Source organism: Haliotis asinina, chromosome 7 (genome assembly GCF_037392515.1).
Source record: "Haliotis asinina isolate JCU_RB_2024 chromosome 7, JCU_Hal_asi_v2, whole genome shotgun sequence".
In the NCBI taxonomy this organism is placed as follows: Eukaryota; Metazoa; Mollusca; class Gastropoda; order Lepetellida; family Haliotidae; genus Haliotis; species Haliotis asinina.
Window position 1 is genome coordinate 2637834 of NC_090286.1, and position 22997 is coordinate 2660830.

Sequence of the window (22997 nt, forward strand, 5' to 3'; positions counted from 1 at the left end):
AGGGCCCGGTGCTAAATAAACGACTAACTGACAGAAAGTGTTCAAAACAAAGGAAAGCAATGAACCCTTATCTCCCCGTTTCTACATCCGGGTGACGACATGGGGAGGAAGTAAGGCACCTCCATCACAATAGCATGCATCCACAGCTCTATCATGGGATTTGTGATATTCTATATGTAATTGACAGTCAGATATAGGCCGGACGGGAAAGAAATTAGATGTTATATTCTCAAACATTTGACGACAGCAATGATTTCATAGTAACTATACATTGATAAGTGAGGTGTGTAGTAAAATTTCAATACTACCAATATGTTAATGCGATTAACGATATTGCAAGAACTCGCCTATTGTCCATCTCTCCTGCAGCATCCATATCGATTACTTTTTGTCAGTGTGTACACATCCCATGGAGTGCTATAAAAATACTTTACTGCCCGATAGGGAATTTGTTTTACATTATATTTTGTGATAGGAGAACATATAAAATTGTTGTAAATGTGAGACCAGAAACATATAAACAAAAGGATTTAAAGGTGTATTTGACATAAACATAGCAATAACAATATATGTTGAGTTGGGGTTTAACATGAACAACAATAGGTGTTATTTATTAAAATTGTAATTTTGGAAGGAATTAATGTTTTTGCCACTCTATTGGTTCTGAAACAAGCTTTTGCACTAATATTAATTATGTGGAAAATGTTCTGAATAAGTATAGGTGGCTTGACAGTCAGATTTTCAGTTTGCCGTCGGCTTTGATCACATGGTTTTCTAAAGTGTCTCCCGAGATTATACTTACAATGCTTATGATTTTTTAAAGTTAATTTTTATATATGAGATCCAAACAAACAATGACAAGAAACACGGGGTGTTTTGGATACAAAACAATGTGAAAGAAAACAAGAGTAAAACTGGTGACACTACAAGACGTCTTTTTGCATAAAAAGTACTTTGTGGTTGACATTCCCTGCAGGTTCTATTGGTATTTGCTGTAAAATTCAATGTCTTATCAATAACAGGTCCCTAATGCTAAACTATTGGGGTTACGATCGCGTTAGCACTCATCTTGAAGGACGGTCCCTGTACGTTTCGTTCCGAAGCATTATTTATATTTAAGATTATCGTTTCAAGAACAACGAATTTGAAACAAAAAGTGACTAAACGTGGCTAAAATGTAAAATGCCACATTATATTTGATAAGGAGATACGGAACATGAAACGAATGCTATTCTGAGGTAAGAAATAAGGACTACATAGAAGAAAGTGGACGTATGTGACAACATTGTCATATGTGTGCTTTTTGTTTTACACACATTTTAGCAGTATTCCAGCAATATCACGACTGAGAACACCCGAAATGGGCTTCGGACATTGTATCCATATGGGGAATCGAACCCGGGTCTTCGGCGTGAAAGGTTTAACCACTGGGCTAACCTACCGTCCCGGTATTGTCATGACAGACTGTAGCCGACTGGAACAGGTCACCGTTGTGTCTGTGCACTATGAAGATATAGAGAACCTCACCCGAGAGTTTTCTGACAAATATAATTGATATGAGAATCCTCGAAAGGGGGGGGGGGGGATTCTGCTTCTCACAAAAAAATCACTCTTCATTAGTTTTCAGTGAAAAAGTCTCTGAACACGGAGGTGTCATTCGAGATGCAGTGCAGTGATGTCATAGCATTATGATATAATCAAGTTCATAACATCATAGCATTGAAAAAATTCCACTGTCAAAACGATATCTCCTATTATTTGATCTCACACAAGCAACATCTCCCGTGGAACACAGTTTGGATGATACAGTATCTGTGTCACCTCAAAGTTCAAGAACTACTATAGATAATATACGTTAATGGTCGTGTGTCATTGCACCATGTGTACGCAATTAATTATAAAACATGAGAAGAATTTAAGAAAGTCAGTGTTCTTTGATTACAAGGCAAACAGCGCTGATGGCCTACCTGATGATCTAGTACAGGGTGAAACTCAGTACTGCATATTTCATTGTTCCTCATATAAATCGACAAAATACTGTTTCATCAAAATTGTAAAATAACAGGACAGTACAGAACAGCAGGAGAGTTCAACCAGCATGACAAATCAGACGATATTCAGCGCTTTGCGAATATTTTTCAGTGATATGATGAGGTCAAAATAAATTCACCAATTTAGGCGACGAATCAGCAAAACAGATCCACTATTAGGCACTGCTAAACGATCCTTTCAGAACAGTGGTTGTTATTACAGATCAGCTGAGACACTGGCACAGTTTACAAGCACTAATCCGTTTCAGTATCTCTCAATCGCTCTGTTGTCAGTTTTCTAAAGCCCTACAGCAAACATGTGATATCTATGTAGTGTGTTGATAGGCATGTGTATTGCAATGACGGGGTATCGCTGTACACCTCTACCAGTCACAAGTATTAACGTATTGTTCCCTTTATAAAAACCAGGAACTACTAATCTAGGTCCAGGACAGTGGGGTAGCCAAGTGTTTAAACCGTTCGCTAGTCACGTCGAAGAAGCGGGATCGATGCCCCATACCATTGCAATGTGTGAAACCCATAATAACTCCCTTTGGCAACATTGTCAAGCATATTGAGCAGATATTGACAGTCACAGATAATTACTTTTGTACTCTATATAGAGAGTGGAGTATCAATGAGTTCAAATGTTGTGATCGTTAGTCAGAAAGTGGAGAATGGAGACTGGTTGTGAGCTCCCTCACTAACCTGAACCATGTCATGTGGACCGTCAACATCAGTCAACATGGCAAATTCGAAGGGGTGTGGGTATTAGTATCTATCTAGAATCAATATATCGGCATTTCATGCCTCATTGAAACAGTCATGATCACTAGCCTGTAGTGCAGTGTTAATATACTAGACTGGATATTGCCGCTACACAAAGATATGATAACAAGCTCTATACGTCACGATACTGCGACCGTTCGCGAACATGAAAACCAATGAAAGGATAAAAGGAAGTCCACATCAGTCAGTCAAAAGTTAGCTTTCTTTGTTTTCTGTTTTGAAAGGCATTATAACATCATCCTCCACAATGTAGGAGACAAAATATAACCATTCTCCACAGTGTGGAAGACAATATATGACCATTCTCCATAGACAGGATACCCGTGAAGGTCCCGGGGTAGAATAGGCCTTCAGCAACCCATGCTTGCCGTAAAAAGTGACTGTGCTTGTCGTGAGAGTCGACTAACGGCATCGGCTGGTCAGACTCGCTGACTTATTGACACATGTCATCGGTTCCCACATGCGCAGATCACTACTCACGTTTTTGATTACTGAATTGTCTGGTCCAGACTCGATTATTTACAGACCGCCACCGTATAGCTGGAATATTGCTGAGTTCGGCGTAAAGGTAAACTCACTCACTCCAGTATGGAAGACAATACATGACCATCCTCCACAGTATGGAAGACAATATATCACCATCCTCCACAGTGTGGAAGACAATACATGACCATCCTCCACAGTATGGAACACAATATATCACCATCCTCCACAGTATGGAAGACAATACATGACCATCCTCCACAGTATGGAAGACAATATATCACCATCCTCCACAGTATGGAAGACAATACAAGACCATCCTCCACAGTATGGAAGACAATACATGACCATCCTCCACAGTATGGAAGACAATACATGACCATCCTCCACAGTATGGAAGACAATATATCACCATCCTCCACAGTGTGGAAGACAATACATGACCATCCTCCACAGTATGGAAGACAATACATGACCATCCTCCACAGTATGGAAGACAATACAAGACCATCCTCCACAGTGTGGAAGACAAAACATGACCATCCTCCACAGTATGGAAGACAATACATGACCATCCTCCACAGTATGGAAGACAATACATGACCATCCTCCACAGTATGGAAGACAATATATCACCATCCTCCACATTATGGAAGATAATATATCACCATCCTCCACGGTATGGAAGACAATACAAGACCATCCTCCACAGTATGGAAGACAATACAAGACCATCCTCCACAGTATGGAACACAATATATCACCATCCTCCACAGTATGGAAGATAATATATCACCATCCTCCACAGTATGGAAGACAATACAAGACCATCCTCCACAGTATGGAACACAATATATCACCATCCTCCACAGTATGGAAGACAATACAAGACCATCCTCCACAGTATGGAACACAATATATCACCATCCTCCACAGTATGGAAGATAATATATCACCATCCTCCACAGTGTGGAAGACAATACATGACCATCCTCCACAGTATGGAACACAATATATCACCATCCTCCACAGTATGGAAGACAATACAAGACCATCCTCCACAGTATGGAACACAATATATCACCATCCTCCACAGTATGGAAGATAATATATCACCATCCTCCACAGTGTGGAAGACAATACATGACCATCCTCCACAGTATGGAACACAATATATCACCATCCTCCACACTATGGAAGACAATACATGACCATCCTCCACAGTATGGAAGACAATACATGACCATCCTCCACAGTATGAAAGACAATACATGACCATCCTCCACAGTATGGAAGACAATACATGACCATCCTCCACAGTGTGGAAGACAATACATGACCATCCTCCACAGTATGGAAGACAATACAAGACCATCCTCCACAGTATGGAAGACAATATATCACCATCCTCCACAGTATGGAAGACAATACATGACCATCCTCCACAGTATGGAAGACAATACATGACCATCCTCCACAGTATGGAAGACAATATATCACCATCCTCCACAGTATGTCGCCGGTATTACACACATGGCTGTAGTATGGTACATCGCACAGTTATCTGACAAGGCTGTCACCGGTATTACACACATGGCTGTAGTATGGTACATCGTACAGTTATCTGACAAGGCTGTCACCGGTATTACACACATGGCTGTAGTATGGTACATCGCACAGTTATCTGACAAGGCTGTCACCGGTATTACACACATGGCTGTAGTATGGTACATCGCACAGCCATGTGTGTAATACCGGTGACAGCCTTGTCAGATAACTGTGCGATGTACCATACTACAGCCATGTGTGTAATACCGGTGACAGCCTTGTCAGATAACTGTACGATGTACCATACTACAGCCATGTGTGTAATACCGGTGACAGCCTTGTCAGATAACTGTGCGATATACGATACTACAGCCATGTGTGTAATACCGGTGACAGCCTTGTCAGATAACTGTGCGATGTACGATGCTACGGTCATGTGTGTAATACCGGTGACAGCCTTGTCAGATAACTGTGCGATGTACCATACTACAGCCATATGTGTAATACCGGTGACAGCCTTGTCAGATAACTGTGCGATGTACCATGCTACAGCCATGTGTGTAATACCGGTGACAGCCTTGTCAGATAACTGTGCGATATACGATACTACAGCCATGTGTGTAATACCGGTGACAGCCTTGTCAGATAACTGTGCGATGTACGATGCTACAGCCATGTGTGTAATACCGGTGACAGCCTTGTCAGATAACTGTGCGATGTACCATACTACAGCCATGTGTGTAATACCGGTGACAGCCTTGTCAGATAACTGTGCGATGTACCATACTACAGCCATGTGTGTAATACCGGTGACAGCCTTGTCAGATAACTGTGCGATGTACCATACTACAGCCATATGTGTAATACCGGCGACAGCCTTGTCAGATAACTGTGCGATGTACCATACTACAGCCATATGTGTAATACCGGCGACAGCCTTGTCAGATAACTGTACGATGTACCATTCTACGGCCATATGTGTAATACCGGCGACAGCCTTGTCAGATAACTGTGCGATGTACCATACTACAGCCATATGTGTAATACCGGCGACAGCCTTGTCAGATATCTGTGCGATGTACCATACTACAGCCATATGTGTAATACCGGTGACAGCCTTGTCAGATAACTGTGCGATGTACCATGCTACAGCCATATGTGTAATACCGGTGACAGCCTTGTCAGATAACTGTACGATGTACCATGCTACAGCCATATGTGTAATACCGGTGACAGCCTTGTCAGATAACTGTACGATGTACCATACTACAGCCACATGTGTAATACCGGCGACAGCCTTGTCAGATAACTGTACAATGCAGTGTACCACAGCCAGGTCTGTAGCACCGGTGATAGCCTTGTCAGAGAACTGTACAGTTCAAACTTAACACGGAGGTGTTCGATAGCATAAATATGTTGTTCACTGGTCCCTCGTTGCCCCTGGGTTAATGTACCCTGGATGGGTGTTTATGTTTAAACAACCATGGAGGGTACATCAACACGTGGTCCCTTCGTGAACTGAGAACTACGTATATCTGCCACCTAAATCACATTGCCACCCACCCTTACCCAAAATATACCCTGCCCAAAACACCCTATTCAGGGAGTAGCGCCACCTACCGTGTCACCACTTGGTCGAGAGGTGTGAGTCACGTGTGTGTCAACGTCGTATAGTAATGTGTGTACTTATTTCCAACTGCCAAAAGTTGAAATCAAATGTCTCGCGACTGTGTAATTTTTTAAACGGGGACGGGTACAAATCTGCAGACCTAATTAGGTACAAGCAGCTCACATACCACCATTTTCATGACTCAAATTATGTTTCATATTGTTTTATATCATACTTTTCATGACGGTATTCACGCTACAGTAACCGGTGAAGATCCTGGTTAGAAGTGATCTTCAGCAATCCATGCTTGTCGCAAGAGGCGACTAACGGGATGGACTGGTCAGGCTCGATGACTTGGTGGACAAATGTCATCGATTCCCGACACCCTTGTTGTTGATCACTAGATTATTTACAGACCGCAGCCATTACCCGTAATTCTGCTGAGTATAAACATCAAATAAGACAATTATGAAGCATTTTCCCAGGAAAGGGTTTCCTTTTCCAAATGTCAACCGAGTCCTACTTAATCGGCATTTGACCCGCCAAAATCTCGACAAATACCGATTATCGGGATGATGTTGATATACCACTTATCAAACCATTCATGGTGAATTTTATCATTTTCACAGTACTGCTCCCTTCTAAGAAATAAATACATCACAATTAAAGATTGCAGCATGTCGTAATTTTACGTATATGTCGTGCGTAGTGATACGTGTTGTCAGTTACCGTGACACTCAAATTAAATAAACTCGTTGGCATATTTACAAAGGTTCATCAGAATATGAGAAATATATTTGTACAGAAACTTAAACAACGACAACAACACCATTTATGTGTCGTCTGATTTTATCTTTGGGACAATTTATTTGATGTATGTATTTTTAGCTAAGCCGTGCATTTCCGGTAAAATTATAATCCTTATAGGATATACATGTGTGTGTCAGTCACGTCTTGGAAATACATCTGTTAAATAAATAATAATATTGCGCTATTTACATCATAAATAATTACTTCATTTGCACTCAGACAATGTTTTATACACGCCCCGGTAGGCTACACAATGTCAGCAAGTAGGTCTCGATCCACGAAATGTTCGAGTTCTAACGTTTGGAACGAGGATCGTGGCTTCTGACTGTTACTTGTTCACATTAGTTAATCTGCAGTCAGTTACTCCAGTCGGTATAAAACATAATGTCAAGTGACAAACGAAGGTCAAGGTCAATGCTTCAAGCATTATCTGAGAAAGTCTACACTTTGGGTCAATTGACAGAAGTGGTTGGCAATCGGTTCATCTCAGAGTGTCGCATAACAGTGCCCAGAGAGTCGCACGTAGTTTTCCAACGTGAAAGCTGTTCTGAAAACTGTTTCCTCTGAACTCTGTGGCCTGTTTTCTGTAAAACGTTCCCATGAAATAGTAACTGTTCCTCATAGACAGTTCCCCATGGACTTTAGTTCTGTTCTGTCCTGAAAGTCTCCCCAGTGAACTGTTTCCTATTACTCATTGCCTGTGTCACGGATGCCCTACATCACTTGATCCAACAATAAACTGGTTAGGACAATGTCAATAATTCTCAGAGCCCAGGAATCATTATTTGTTTTCTGAGAGATTCAGGAAAAATTGGGCATACCACGTATATACCTAGATGCATGTGATGTAACTTCATTTAATGCCTTTTTATGTTATTAAGGGAGGCGTCAACGCGATAATGCTTTGGCCGTGATCATTTCGTGTTCACATATTTATGGCATATTCAATTACTCCTTCACTGTGTACAACATTTCTTCATTGTCAATTTTTATCAAACACGTACTATTATTTCTTTGAAATGAAAGACATGTGCACTTTCTAAAAGACAGGATGTATTCATAATGTACTAAATACACATCTGAAATTGATGTGTCATAAATGTCAACAAAAGCGTGATTATAAGAATATACAGCCGTGAAACGCATTTCTGAAGACCCTTTGTGTATAATATCTTTTTAATAGATTGGGAAAGTATTTTATTCTAAATCCAGTAAAATATACAAGTTATCAAAACTGGATACGACCTCTTACCACAAGCCTGACACACATAGAATTTCATCCGAGAACCTTGTGATATCAAATCTATCACCACGAGTTGAAAAGGTTACAAATTTTACTTTTATCAGTGAGTCTTCATATATTTGATATCACAAGTCACGAGGGTGAGATTCTATTTTGCCCTCAAAATTACTCTTCATTAGTTTTCAAGGCAAAATGTACATCTCTGAACACAGTACTGCCATTAGACATGTATTGCACGATGTTATAGCATTGTGACGTCATCAACTTCATGACATCATAGCATTGGCAGGGTACTGAACAAAATCTTCTGTCTAAATGATACCTCATAGAGATTTCGTTTCATCTCACACAGGCAATATATCCCGTGGAACACAGTTTTGGATGATGCAGAAAATTCTAAACGATGTACCGTGTAATTTATGAAACAAAGTGAATGGTTTGGTATCTTCAAGCATATGGATCAAACGACTAATACAGAAACATCACACTTCCGATCAGTCATGGCTTGTTACATCTGTATCTGGTGAAGACCACCACCACAGTGAGGTACAGCAAACCATGTTTGAGTTACTCAGGTCATGCTACGTGATTTGAGCCAGGCCAAACTGAGAACCAGCACCTTATAAGCCCCACTTGGTGAGGATGCCATCAAGGGACATTCTTCTCTGATGACTCTGCCAGGCAGGTAAAATGTATTGTATCCCTCACCTGAAATTCTTTCTGAGATGATGTACCTATTGAACACAATGTCATGTCTTAAGGACATCTTTCCACAATCTAAGGAGAAATAACGGTTCGACTGCTCGAAACATAGAACCATCGAATATATGATACAATAGGATATTCATAGATGCCAACTGTGTCAATATCACAGGCATATAAACATTCAAACATTTTATAAGATTTATAAGAGTGATTTATTTTATCTCATGTGGAGAAAGTAAGAACATATCTCCCTCGACTTCAAGTTGCAAATTTCGGCGGATGCTGGATGCTGTTGTGCAAAACAAGCTTAGCGCTAGGGCTACCTTAAGTCTATATAATGTTATGTGAGTTAAGGTCACCGTAACGCTAAGATCGCACTGTACAACTTCAGCCTGGTCAGGTTCGTATTTGATTAGAAAAGCTGGAAACTCCACCCTGATAAATACTAGTTTGTTCCCATGTGTTATTAAAATAAGGTTAATTATATTTCCACTTTTTCAGCCTGCCTCATCTTTCTGCATACGCGTCTTTTTGATAACGTTTGCCAACATGTCGACAGATAGTCAATTTTGTGATATCTAAATGTCGCGCTATGGATTCCATTTACCGCTAGTATATTACCTGTCTGTCATTATACGTTCAATAAACACCTTTTGCTTGTCAGTTATTCATTATTTTCCCCACAATACACTTCCAATAACTGTTGATCTTGTTTTCATATTGATACTAATATGATTGCAACTACCCTGAAGCAGAGCTCCAACTGACTGTCAATGGGTTCCAACCTCCATTGTCATATATGAGCATGCAATCTCGGGAACATCGACATTTGATCCACGGTATTTTCCTGTGTTTGTATTGTCCTTGACGGTAGGGTACCATGGTGTTAGATTATGTTACCTATAATGATTTTCACGTTGACGTAATTAGATAATCCTTGGGGGAGACACACACACAAAGGAACAACGCGTACTTGTTCGGACCTCAAACGTTCGTTTAATCTGTATTTGGAAATAAATATGGAAACGAATTTTTATACCCCCTATGGCTAAACTCCAAAGAGTAGTGATCATTATGGCATGCATGAAGGCCATTGTGTCATGCACTGTAAAGACCATTGTGTCATGCTCTGTAAAGATCATTGTGTCATGCACTGTAAAGACCATTGTGTCATGCTCTATAAAGACCATTGTGTCATGCACTGTAAAGACCATTGTGTCATGCACTGTAATTGTGTCATGCACTGCAAAAACAATTGTGACCTGCACTGTAAAAGCCATTGTGTCATGCACTGTAAAGATCATTGTGTCATGCACTGTAAAGACCATTGTGTCATGCTCTATAAAGACCATTGTGTCATGCACTGTAAAGACAATTGTGTCATGCACTGTAAAGACCATTGTGTCATGCACTGTAAAAGAAATTGTGACATGCACTGTAAAAACCATTGTGTCATGCTCTATAAAGACCATTGTGTCATGCACTGTAAAGACCATTGTGTCATGCACTGTAAAAGCCAGTGTGTCATGCTCTGTAAAGACATTGTGTCATGCACTGTAAAGACCATTGTGTCATGCTCTGTAAAGACCATTGTGTCATGCTCTGTAAAAACAACTGTGACATGCACTGTAAAGACCATCGTATCATGCACTGTAAAGACCAATGTGTCATGCACTATAAAAAACATTTGTGTCATGCTCTGTTAAGAACATTGTATTCTGCATTGTTGATCGTTGAAGCTTGACCCCAGAAGGGGGATGACGTGAATAAACGATCAATAATTCAAATTACGGATGATGCACATTCATTCACGACGAAAGGAATACATTGTCAGAACATCACGATGTATATGCATTCCCTTTAGCATGAGCCGGCATACTAAAGTCTCTAAAAAGCTTCTGTTTAAGGGCTTTTTTTCTAAAGTATTCGCCCCACTCGATGAACACCATCACTAGTCAACACTTAAATTTCCTTAACCTCCCAGAAAGACGTCTGTCCCTTAATGCAACCAGTCTGTCACAAATGATTAGTCGGTAACATCTACAGTGAATACAGTATCTCCAGACACACTGTCTGAGTAATTAACCGGTGAGACGCCAAGTCCCCTCTCCTCAATCAGCAGATTTAAAAATGACACACAAGGAGGCCCTGGCCAATCAGATCCTACCTAGTCACTGTATCTACTGGTGTCATCCAGTGTTAGCGCTATAGCTTCTCGGAAATAAGCGTTATAGTCAAATAAAGGAAAGAAATAACAAATTACGATTAGTTTGTTACGTTTTAAAGGCTTTACCGGAATATATTCAAAATACCACAAACACAATCACAAACACGCACGCACGCACGCACGCACGCACGCACGCACGCGCGCACACACAGCTCGAAAAATATACCTGTAATATTATTTACAGTGCATAAGTCGGGCTATGTTTTCTATATGAAAATAGAGGATTAGCAGTTACAGGTCATCATTACTTAATGGCGGTCCGTTGGGACAGGCACACAGGTTGTACAGCCCATAAATCAGACAGCATTCACCTCCTCGACATCGTCTTACCACCATACGTTCCCTGCTGGTATACCTTAGCCATTCAACAGAGCATTCTTGTAAAGTTACTGTCACGGGTGTTCTAAGTTGTGGCAGTTGTGCCTAATCTCAGTGGGTATGAAAGTATTGTGCAAGACCTATGTTATAGATAGCTACTTATTCTTAATGTGGATAAGAGCACCAATAGAAACCTTCAGGTGCCACTGTACAGTCTTGTAGCATTTTGAAAGCGGGTTAGCTGGATTAACGTGGTGTCACTTTGCTCAGTCGGAGGTGATTTCACTGAACACGAATATGAATATGGGCAGTGTTGTGGTTATACAGGCAGACAGACCTATATCGGATTAGAGGCTGTAGCGATGTCCATTTAACAAACGACCCATCGCTAAGTATAGTGACTTACATCCATGATATCTTGTGATTGTTTTGTAGCCACACATACACACACACACACACACACACACACACACACACACACACACACACACACACACACACACACACACACACACACAAACACACACACACACACACAAACACACACACACTAACATATACACACACAAACACACTCACAAACACACACACACAAACACACTCACAAACACACACACAATATTTATATACTGATTTGTGCAGGTGCAGGATATACACGGCGGCGAATATAGTCGGCCTTGGTGACTACATAAATACACTAAAACAGGAACATACTAACACTGAGACATATTCATATGTTTGATAGGAGTATACGTTATAGTCACACTTACCTCGAGCACCTGTTGCGTATGAAATACTGCTGTCGACCACAGCGGCTGCTGAAATGTTTCTTGTCACGCAGAACTGCCTGCACTGAAGCAGGTCGGCAAGTAACGGGCGGTTAATAGACCAGTTTCATCTCTAGTTAGCTAGCATTACATAGGAGATTGGTTTTATCGGAGGTTTAGCAAGATGTATTAGGTACCGTTGGAAAGCTTGAAATCTCTATTTTTCCAAATTAATGTTTCAAGACTCGGAAGTGTCAGACAGCATGCCATTTTGTTGCGTTTCCATGATAAAACACGCCAGAAAATGCGAGAAAATGACTGTTATATATCTCTCCAATATGAACATGCAGTTTCTATTATTTTTGAAAATGCATATGCTGACGCATCGAACCATGCAAAGCAATGAGGTCAAGGTCACAGTTATCTTATTTGTTACTCTCCTTTGATGACATTTATGCTTTTCTTCCCCTATCTAAACTGCCATTTACGTTACGATATCAAAAGACATGGTATAAAATACAATTCAGGCCAGTAATTGTTATGAATGGGGATCAGGACGTTTTCGCGGTTACCATACACTTTAATTATATCACAGATCTGCCTTACATCACGCCTTTAATAAAAAAAATGTTTTAAGAGTGTAAACAGGGGTTCATGTTATCCTGCACTTTGTGACCTTCAAGGTCAAGGTCACTTTCACCAAGATTTCGGTCAAGCCATCGCAAGGTCAAGACATTAGAATAACTGATGCAAACTTTAAGCAGACCATCATAAGACCACAAACTGATCGTAGGTACGACAGTGGTACGTGTACGTTAAAGTATGGGAGTTACGATCATCCCAGGGCTACGGTCAACATATACAGATGTTAGGCAGGCCATCACAAAATTAAAACAAAGGATGCAGATGTCCGTCAAACCATCATAAGGTCAAAGCAACAGATGCAGACATTAAGGAGGTCACCAGAAGGTCAAGCCATTTGATGCAGACGTTACGTAGGCCACCGGAAGATCAAGACAATAGATGCAGATGTCAAACACACCATCGTAAGGTCAAAGCAATAGATGCAGACGTTAAGCAGGTCATCAGAAGGTCAAGGCAATAGATGCAGATGTCAAGCATGATATTAGAAGGTCAAGGCAATAGATGCAGACGATAAATGGGTCATCAGAAGGTCAAGCCATTAGATACAGACGTCTTTGTTGTATAACCGACCTATCAAAACATCTCAATGCTGAACAATGTGTCAAAGTTGAAGGTATGTACGTAAGTACTTCAAGTTATTCGAGATTCCATAAAACCGCAAAATGATGGCATAACAGGTATTGATCCAGCCTCATGTCAGAATATCGAATTTTGATTGGCTCACGAGCGAGCATCACCAAGCGTTTAGTGACATGCGCTGCATTGAGATCAATCGATGGTGTCGTACCGGGACATTTTCTCAGAAGTCCCGGGAAGGCTAACACATAAATTTCGGTTTTCCCAGGAGTGCTGAATTGGGGGAGTACCGCCAAAGTTATAGATGCGGTGCAGAGAAGCATAAACCATGTCGGGAGTAGAGAGATGTCTTCTCAAAACATTATCATAATCGTCTTCGCTTGTTTTGAAAAAAACATTGAAGGAAGCTTAATTCGTGAATAAAGAGATTTATTTTTTTAAAAAAGTAATACTCTTTTTCGCATTTAGATGTACTTAATTAGAAAAACATTGGAGGAAGCTTAACCCATGCTGTAATATTTACGTTGCAAACTGAAGCCGAGCTGTCATGACCGATGCACAAGTTAGAATTCACTCCATCGAGTCAATTTGTTAAGGAAGGTCGCTGTATTTTGTATACACCATTTGTCAGAGCCTCCGAGTGGGGCGCGCTGTGTTCATTCAGCCACAGCATTGCATTGGAAGTATCGCGAAGGCTGCGCACATTGAGCCGAGAAGCGTCGCGATTTTAGAATTCCCAGCCATGAACCCAATCGATCAGCTGGTGTCAACATTGCAGCAAGGAAGCGTTTTGCCACAACTGAGGATGAAACTGAAGCAAAACGTTCTAAAGTTGTTCCAAGGGACACCAAAAGGCCCAATGACATCGCAGCAAATCTTCAGCTAGATAAGTGCCTTATCACATCGTGTCTCGTGAAATTCGCCGTTTATCAGTCCTTCGTAAGGCTGTATTTCCCTCGACACGATGTGATAGCTTATAACACATGGACCAAGGGTTTACTTCGAGACGACCAGAAGTGCTACGAAACAGTATTCGACACAACAATAGTATTCGGCACACATGTGTTAGACTTTATTGCTTCATTGCGACATGAATTTATCACATTCATGGGAAAACAGAATACGTTGTCTAAATAGAAACAAGAGGATATCCAGATATCTAGATATCCAGCTATCCACAACCGTTAGATGCTAAGTCAACTATGTAAACCACAAAGACATCTTAGCAATAAGACATAGTAACTGTATGCTAAATGGAATAAAGATCTCCAAAGTGTCACGTACGATCACTATGCGGGGGCTCGTGGTCCACGCACCATTAGACTAAAGGTCATTCTCTGCACATAAAACTTAGAACCAAACAAATGCTTTTAAACCGATAAGGAGCCCCAGTGAAACAGAACCCGTGGAAATCTAACTTGCTTCATTTGGGGCTTATAAACTGTAATATAATTGTTAACTCGCGAGTTTGGGGAATCAGCTCGCTTGGCAGCTAGGAGGTGTAACTATACCAACGCACACACAACACGAGAACCTGAGTGAATAAACAAGGAGTTTATTACGCCACAGTCACAGGATGATTTTTACATGATTAGGTACAAATAATTATTAGAACATATTGACACGGTAATCAGGTGTCAAAATACATTATCATTATAGGCCGATATACAAAGTACATAATCATCATACGTCGATGTACACGACACATACTACATAAATCAAGATACATTTCTAACACATAACATCAACACATTTTCGTTCATAAATCTTATAATACTAGCATATCCAAAACAACATTACGCAGTACATAATGAAATACACAGTGTCGAACACACTCTATACATTATACCAGGATCATTCAACACGGGAAAGTATTTACTCAAAATACAATAATTTAAACAATACACGACACGCTCTACGACAGCCACGAAACCACTATCATCAAACAGACAAAACATGAACAGCAATACAGGGAGCGATTTGGGTTTTGCAACGCTTTTAACAATATTTCAGCAATAGCTTAGGACACCAGAAATGGGCTTAACACATTGTGCCCACGTGGGGAATCGAACCTGGGCTTTCAGCTTGACGAACAAACGCTTTAACCACTAGGGTACCTAGCCGCTCCTGAACAGAGCAATTGAGAGTAAAACAGTCTAAAATATATTAACGACCACGTTCCACCTAAACATAACGACCTTGCCAAGGATCTTAACATGTGGTCACGATAGCAAAAATGTTTTACAGAAAACATTGAACAGTAATGGTAACGATTTGCCAAGGTAGAAGAAAGTAAAGGGTCTTACCTGAGTGAATAAACAAGGAGTTTATTACGCCACAGTCACAGGATGATTTGTGACTGTGGTCGTCCCTGTTTTATACCCTTTCCCTGTTGTCATAGCTAATCGGGTTTACTGATAATATTGCTGATAAGTTGTTGTATCTAAATCCTATTGCCTTATTCGAGTACCGATAACGTACCTACTGCGAAGTTAAGTTACTCTATCTGTCAGAATTACATAAAGATTTTCATAACGTATTTGATCACAACGGCGTTGACAAGCGAAAGACATGATGCATCTGCTGACACATACAAGATATTGGTCTTGGACGTTCGATATCAGTGTGACCACGAGTGAAGTACACGATAAATTGGATTAGCCTATCTCTATTTGTTGACACTTACAAGATACTGGTCTTGGACCTTCGTTATCAGTGTGACCATTGGCAGACTGAAGATGTGGAACGTGTAGCATTTCGATATTTCAATAAAATATTCTGTCATAGAATCTTCATAAAATATTGTGCATTTCCACCATGTTAATATAATGTTCTCCCGCACCTTTCGGTAGGGAAAATAATGCGGGAACTAGGAGACAGACTGGCTTGGCAAGTTCATCTATTTTCGGGGCTTCATTCAAGTGAGTCGCCTCAACAACATTTGAACGTGAACAAGATGGATAGATGCATAACTACAGGGTCACATGTCTTCCTGTTCATGTGCACGGCCTGCTGTGACTACATACTACAAAGGCACATATATGCTGTATATGCAGATCAGAGTGTTAGATTCACTTCACTACCGCCCACTCAAAAACCCGGAAGGAATGTCCACTTTCGTTCTGTTGATGCAAAATCAACTAGAAATAGGATAATTTGTTTCGTTACATGTCTTTGATGATTAAGTCTCCCACGCACACTGGGTGTGAAAGACTGATTTAGTTTCGTGAAATAATAATTTTGTAATACTTTGTCGGACAATTTTATAACCGCGACAGAGAGGGTTATGACTTGTATGGCGTCGTACTTGAAACACCAACAGATGATTATCTACGGTGAAGTATGAAAAAAAACATACACATGTAATCATTTATTTTAAAACGAGGCATTTTTTACAAAGAAATCACACACTGTACACACAAAACTCTACCCGATGGCTTGAATATCATTGAATTTGTACTAATGATATGTACTCTCTGATTTGCACACCTGTGTATTGCGTAGTGGGAGAATATGTTAATTGAATATCAGAGGACATGAGGAATACACCGTTGGGATTGAATTGTTATTTATAGTCATTTGCGTAAACCGCCTGTTTCCGATTTCGCCCGGAAACACGCGAGGGCGTGAAACGTTCGGTCGTCAGCATGACCTTTCAGAAATATTCTATTGTATGTCAGCTATCCTGGCCAAAATGTCAAGAACTTGTTCATCGTAATGCACAGGCGGCGCACGATCTCGTCTCCGTCCGCTTTCGGCCAGAATTAGGCGTGTCTGCCTTTCAAGGTCAATGGCGCCGGCAACAACAGCGTCGATGTTGGTGTAGTCGACGCCGTGTACGCTGAATGTAGTGTACAGTTCCTCTGCCAGCTTCCGGCGATAGAAGTCGCCGCGGTTGCCGCTCAGTCCCACATCGTCGTGCATGCCGTTAAGATACAGGAGGAGATCATCCATGGTGCTCAGTCGGTGATGTCGCAACATCTGGGTGTTGTTCATGAGGAGCATGATGCGTTCACACGCAACGAGTGCGATGCGGTGGAGGGTTGATACCGGGTACATCAGGTCAAGAGAAGCCGTCACGGCGGGGTCCTGAGCGGACAACTGGTAGTGTACCCGAGACATCTTCGTCAACCTGTAAACAAGTGTCATCAAAATAAGTATTCTTCTTGCGTTGTCCTTGTTCTTTTCTATTTGGTTTTGTTTTATTTAGACTTCTCAGAGACACACGTAGCATTTACTAAGACAAGTAGCTTTAACCCACGGAGACACTAACGTGTCCTAAGTACAAATAGGGACACACGAAACATGTCCTAACATCACCCTGGGAGACACATTGCATGGCTTACCACCATCCATGGAGACACCTAAAAAGCTCGACCACCACGCCGAGAGACACGTACCATGACCCATAATCACCCAGGGAGACGCGTAACATGTCCTACCACCAACCAGGGAGACACGTACCATGTCCTACCACCAACCAGGGAGACACGTGCCATGTCCTACCACCAACCAGGGAGACACGTACCATGTCCTACCACCACCCAGGCAGACACGTGCCATGTCCTACCACCATCCGGGAGACACGTACCATGCATGTCCTATAATTAGCCAGGCAGACACGTAATATTTCCTTCCACCCCTGGAGACACGTACCATGTCCTACCACCACCCAGGGAGACACGTACCATGTCCTACCACCACCCAGGCAGACACGTGCCATTTCCTACCACCATCCGGGAGACACGTACCATGCATGTCCTATAATTAGCCAGGCAGACACGTAATATTTCCTTCCACCCCTGGAGACACGTGACTTTGTCCTACTACCAACACGGGAGGGACGTTGCACAACCCAGGCGAAATAAAGCCTTATAAAGTTGTAACACTGGAGATATACTCATATTTCACAGCATGCAATTCACGAGTATTTGTCATGATCCGATGACGATGTAAACCTCATCTTTTCCAGTTGTAAACTTCATCACAGTAATAACTGAACAGTCAATATTAAACTCGCCAAGGGTAAATTTAAATCTCCCCGTCATAAACAAATCGTTTTGACTGAAGGGGATATCCCTGGGAATCCACAATGACGCTATTGCCTCCTCGGGAGTAACTACGTGCGTAATTACCTACGCCGTAGCGAGCTCTACATATCTCCGCTGTTAGCCAACTACATCCCCTCATATCGTTATACATTTGTCTCTCTGAAAGCCATCATTGGTTTACACATCAGGGTAAACCCTGCATGCGGTTCCTTTCACCATGGAAAGCGTTTGCAGCGTTCATAGAGAAACAGACGGGTAATTGTATCTAGCATCTAGATTTTGTTTATTACTATAAAAAATATTAATATCATACATAACATAAATATGAATGAATACCTATCAGATATTAAGGAACAATGGATTCAATGTGGAAATACATCAACATAACAGCGACTTCAGAAGGTCCTCTCACAGGGGGATATGGAAGCTGGTATGTGTTCAGACCCGTCACTGCAGGTCTGGGTCTCAGCATTACAACTCATTTTACAACATACAAAGACCCCAGCAGAGACAGTATATACGACACGGCTAGTCTGATGATTAGAAGTTCTTTGATTCCATTTATATTGAAGGTTATACACTGACAGGTGGCCATGATCCCTCTGAGATGAACACAACCAAGCCACACGCTCAAACACATGGGCACATATAACACACATGTGTACCTACAATACACATGGTTACACATGAACACCAACAACACACATGGACACCAACAACACACATGAACACCTATAACAAAAATGGACACCTTCAACACAAATGAACACCTTCAACACACATGGACACCTTCATCACATTAACACCTACAACACAAATGAATATTTCCAACACAAATGAACACCTATCAGACACATGGGCACCTTCAGCACTCATTAACACCTACAACACAAATAAGCACCTTCAACACAAATGAACACCCATAACACACATGAACACCAACACACATGAACACCCATGAAAAACACACATTAAAACACACAAGTTAAATGTAAATACAAAGACACAGGATATTGACAAACAAACATGATAACAACTTTGTGACATAAAACATATTTCATAGGCACAAATGCACACATAAATTAACACACACACACACACACCACTTACTCAGAGGCACATGTGTTCATGTACATGTGTTATCTTACCAACACAAACACACACACACACACACACACACACACACACATATATATACACACACACCAAGTACGTATCTATCAACATACCGCGATATCACAAATCACAAGAAACATGCACGAACTCACACACATTAACACGCACTTACACGCATACAAATAAACACCTCAAGCACACAGACACCTGCTCTCTCTCTCTCTCTCTCTCTCTCTCTCTCTCTCTCTCTCTCTCTCTCTCTCTCTCTCTCTCTCTCTCTCTCTCTCTCTCTCTCTCTCTCTCTCTCTCTCTCCCTCTCTCTCTAATCATGACCGTGGCGGGTGACGTCACAACCGAAGTTCATCCTAACCTAATGGTTTCAGTAGTAAAACTGATCGAGGGAAACACATTTAATTGATACGCGTATCGCATCTGCACAACGATGTTGTCATAAGAAAGGAAGGTTCTTTATGTGTAACAACTTCTTTCATTATAAGTGATGCAGCGTTTCGGTATGGATTCTAATACCGTTGTCAAACAAAAATGAAGTGCTACAACAAAGACTTATATATATCAACAGGGAGTAAGTAGTAACAACATGTAGGTGTCAATCAAGGGGATTAACAACAACAACAACAACAACAACAACAACAAGGAAGAGGAGGAGGTGTGGTGGTAAAGATGTAGTGACAATAATGTTTCACTCTTGCTTGACAACGGTATAAGAATCCATACCGAAAAGTCGCATGACAACTTATAAAAGAAGTTGTTGTCCATAAAGAATCTTACCCTTTTATTATTCACCGACGTCTAACATGTCAGTCAAACAGATGATCTCTTCATATCTATTCACCTTTTTAAATGATTTTACTTCATTATTAAATCGTCCAGAGAGTGTTTGTCCGTGTTATAGATAAACGAGTGTTCACTGTCAGGGCACAAGTAGGAATTAGCGAACTATATCGCCCGAACAAAGTCTATCCCGCACTGTCGGTTGATAAATATATTTAATTTGAAGGCTGCAGGTTTACATGGAACTATTTCATTATTTAGACATTTAGACACGTCATATTACCCATCCTATAGTTGAATAACAGTTGTAGAATATGCTCTGTCAAGGTCAAGACCAGTAAGATACGAGTGAGAAATATTAATCAGGCTTTGTCCAGTCACCATGAAAATTTGAAATGAATAAGACGATTAGTTCTGATTATAGCAAGAATCATGTGCAATAACTGTGACATATGTAATAACACACTGGCAATATGTCGATTATTTTCAAAAATAATGCACTCACTGGTTGTATACAAACACTATACCTCAAATTCACCGACTGGATATTGTCGCTTGTCACTAAGCGTTGCCAGTAGCGATAGAAAAACAAATGACAAGGGGAGGCTACTCGTGTTGGCCTACTTTTGAGGAGATTTGACATGGGCGATAAGAGGTAAAATTGGTCCGCATCAGAGCGATAATACTGAAAAAACAAATTTGACTGTCACAGCGGCAACGCCTAAAATGAAAATTACAAATCAGATGATCATCCTTGTACCTATTTCCGGCGTAGTATTAAGTACGTAGTCCAGTTTTTCAATAACAGAAACAGTTGTGTACGTCTGCGGCTATATTATCTAACCTCGGTCTTTGCAATCTGCGCGACGAGCGCGAATTTAAGCCACCAGACTACCCTCCCATTGTGAGTGAGTGAGTTTAGTTTTACGCCGCACTCAGCAATATTCCAGCTATATGGCGGTAGTCTGAAATGATCGAGTCTGGACGAGACAATCCAGTGATCAACAAAATGAGCATCGATTTGCGCAATTGGGAACCGATGACAAATGTCAACCAAGGCAGTGAGCGTGACCACCTGATCCCATTAGTCACCTCTTACGACAAGCGTGAGCGCTTTTTAGCATGTGTTGCTGAAGGCCTATTTTAAGTCGAGTACAGGCGCAGATCAGAAATAGTACAGAGTACAGGCCAGGAAGCAGATGTGTGACTTAGTCTGATCTAATTCCTGTTTCCCATGGTAAAACAACGCATAAAGGCAGAGGTTCAACTTCACATTTAAGCTTTTCGACCTTGTTAGCGGCATGTCTATACGTGTGCATGTCTCTGTGTGTGCGTGCGCGTGTGTGCTCTTGAATTCGCGACAAGTAACAGTATTATAGCGCTTGCCCAATAATATCAACGCCACGGCGTAGTTAAACATGGCTACCACACTGAGAGCATGGTTACCGCACAAGAAGACCTACTCGATCCGAACTGATCCGTACTTCTTCCAGTCCTGGATAACAACAAGAGCCATGTCTTAATATCGGGCTTCGAACCACCGCTGTCAAAGCAGATGCTCAGTCCACTAGACTACCCACAGGCCATCACCTCAAACAGCCTTGTGCTTTCGGAACCAGTGGGTCAGTTTGATTTCAGGCCGTTTTAAGCAATATATGAGCAATGTCACTTTGAGGGACACCAGAAATGGGCTTCACACATTGCACCCATTTGGGGAATCGGATCTCCGGTGTGATGAACGCTTTAACCACAAGCCTACCCCCACCGTCCCGCTTTAGGAATGAGGTTACATTTGCCGTCAAGTTGAATGGAATCAGTTTGTCATCAACATTCTTACAGGGTGACTGACTATTCAGAAAGGAACCATGAAACGGCATGATTTTGTGAAACATTTTCAGAACAAACTCACGACTTTTGACACAAAGTTTCCAAAACATCAAAGCGAACAAAAAGTTAATCAAGCTGGTATACGCTTCCTCTGTGTGGCACAAGCAGAGCGAAATATTACACTTACACAACGCGGAGATAACTATTTAAGGTGTTATGAGCTAACGTTTTATGAGTTAAAGAGGTGTATATGAAGCAGGCAAACTGGCAGATTTAACAAGTGTAGGCCTGTTGACAACGAAGGTGGCATGGACGTGTCTACAGAGTGACCCTGTTCTGATCATGGTGATTCACTACTTATTAGACTAACGGATAGCCCGTGAAATGAACATTGTTTACATACAAAACAGCTATGAATTGAAATGAAATACAGTAAAGGGAGCTCTTGTTATGAAAGGAGA

General features: G+C 41.2%; 3 protein-coding genes across 4 annotated transcripts in view; all 3 read right to left on the reverse strand.

Annotated features, from left to right (window-relative positions):
* The window catches only part of LOC137290776 (uncharacterized), an 81546-nt gene extending 68940 nt beyond the window's left edge, over positions 1–12606 (reverse strand). Inside the window, exon 1 of the mRNA XM_067821895.1 lies at positions 12533–12606. The gene's annotated coding sequence lies outside the window, so the exon portion shown is untranslated. The remainder of the gene's footprint in view (positions 1–12532) is intronic.
* Positions 5008–6066, reverse strand: LOC137291193 (uncharacterized). Its single transcript, XM_067822484.1, has one exon. The coding sequence runs from the start codon at positions 6064–6066 to the stop codon at positions 5008–5010; it is 1059 nt and encodes a 352-aa protein (XP_067678585.1).
* A 2683-nt stretch (positions 12607–15289) lies between the features above and the next one.
* Positions 15290–21293, reverse strand: LOC137290777 (uncharacterized). 2 transcript variants are annotated; one of them, XM_067821896.1, is made up of 2 exons: positions 21237–21293; positions 15290–17882 (listed from the first exon to the last, which is right to left on the reverse strand). In XM_067821896.1, exon 2 carries the CDS (start codon positions 17870–17872, stop codon positions 17417–17419), a length of 456 nt encoding a protein of 151 aa, XP_067677997.1. In that variant the 5' UTR covers positions 17873–17882; positions 21237–21293; the 3' UTR covers positions 15290–17416. The 2 variants fall into 2 exon arrangements, with proteins under 2 accessions (XP_067677997.1, XP_067677998.1); XM_067821897.1 differs by having other exon boundaries at positions 21215–21291.
* Positions 21294–22997: the final 1704 nt, after the last annotated feature.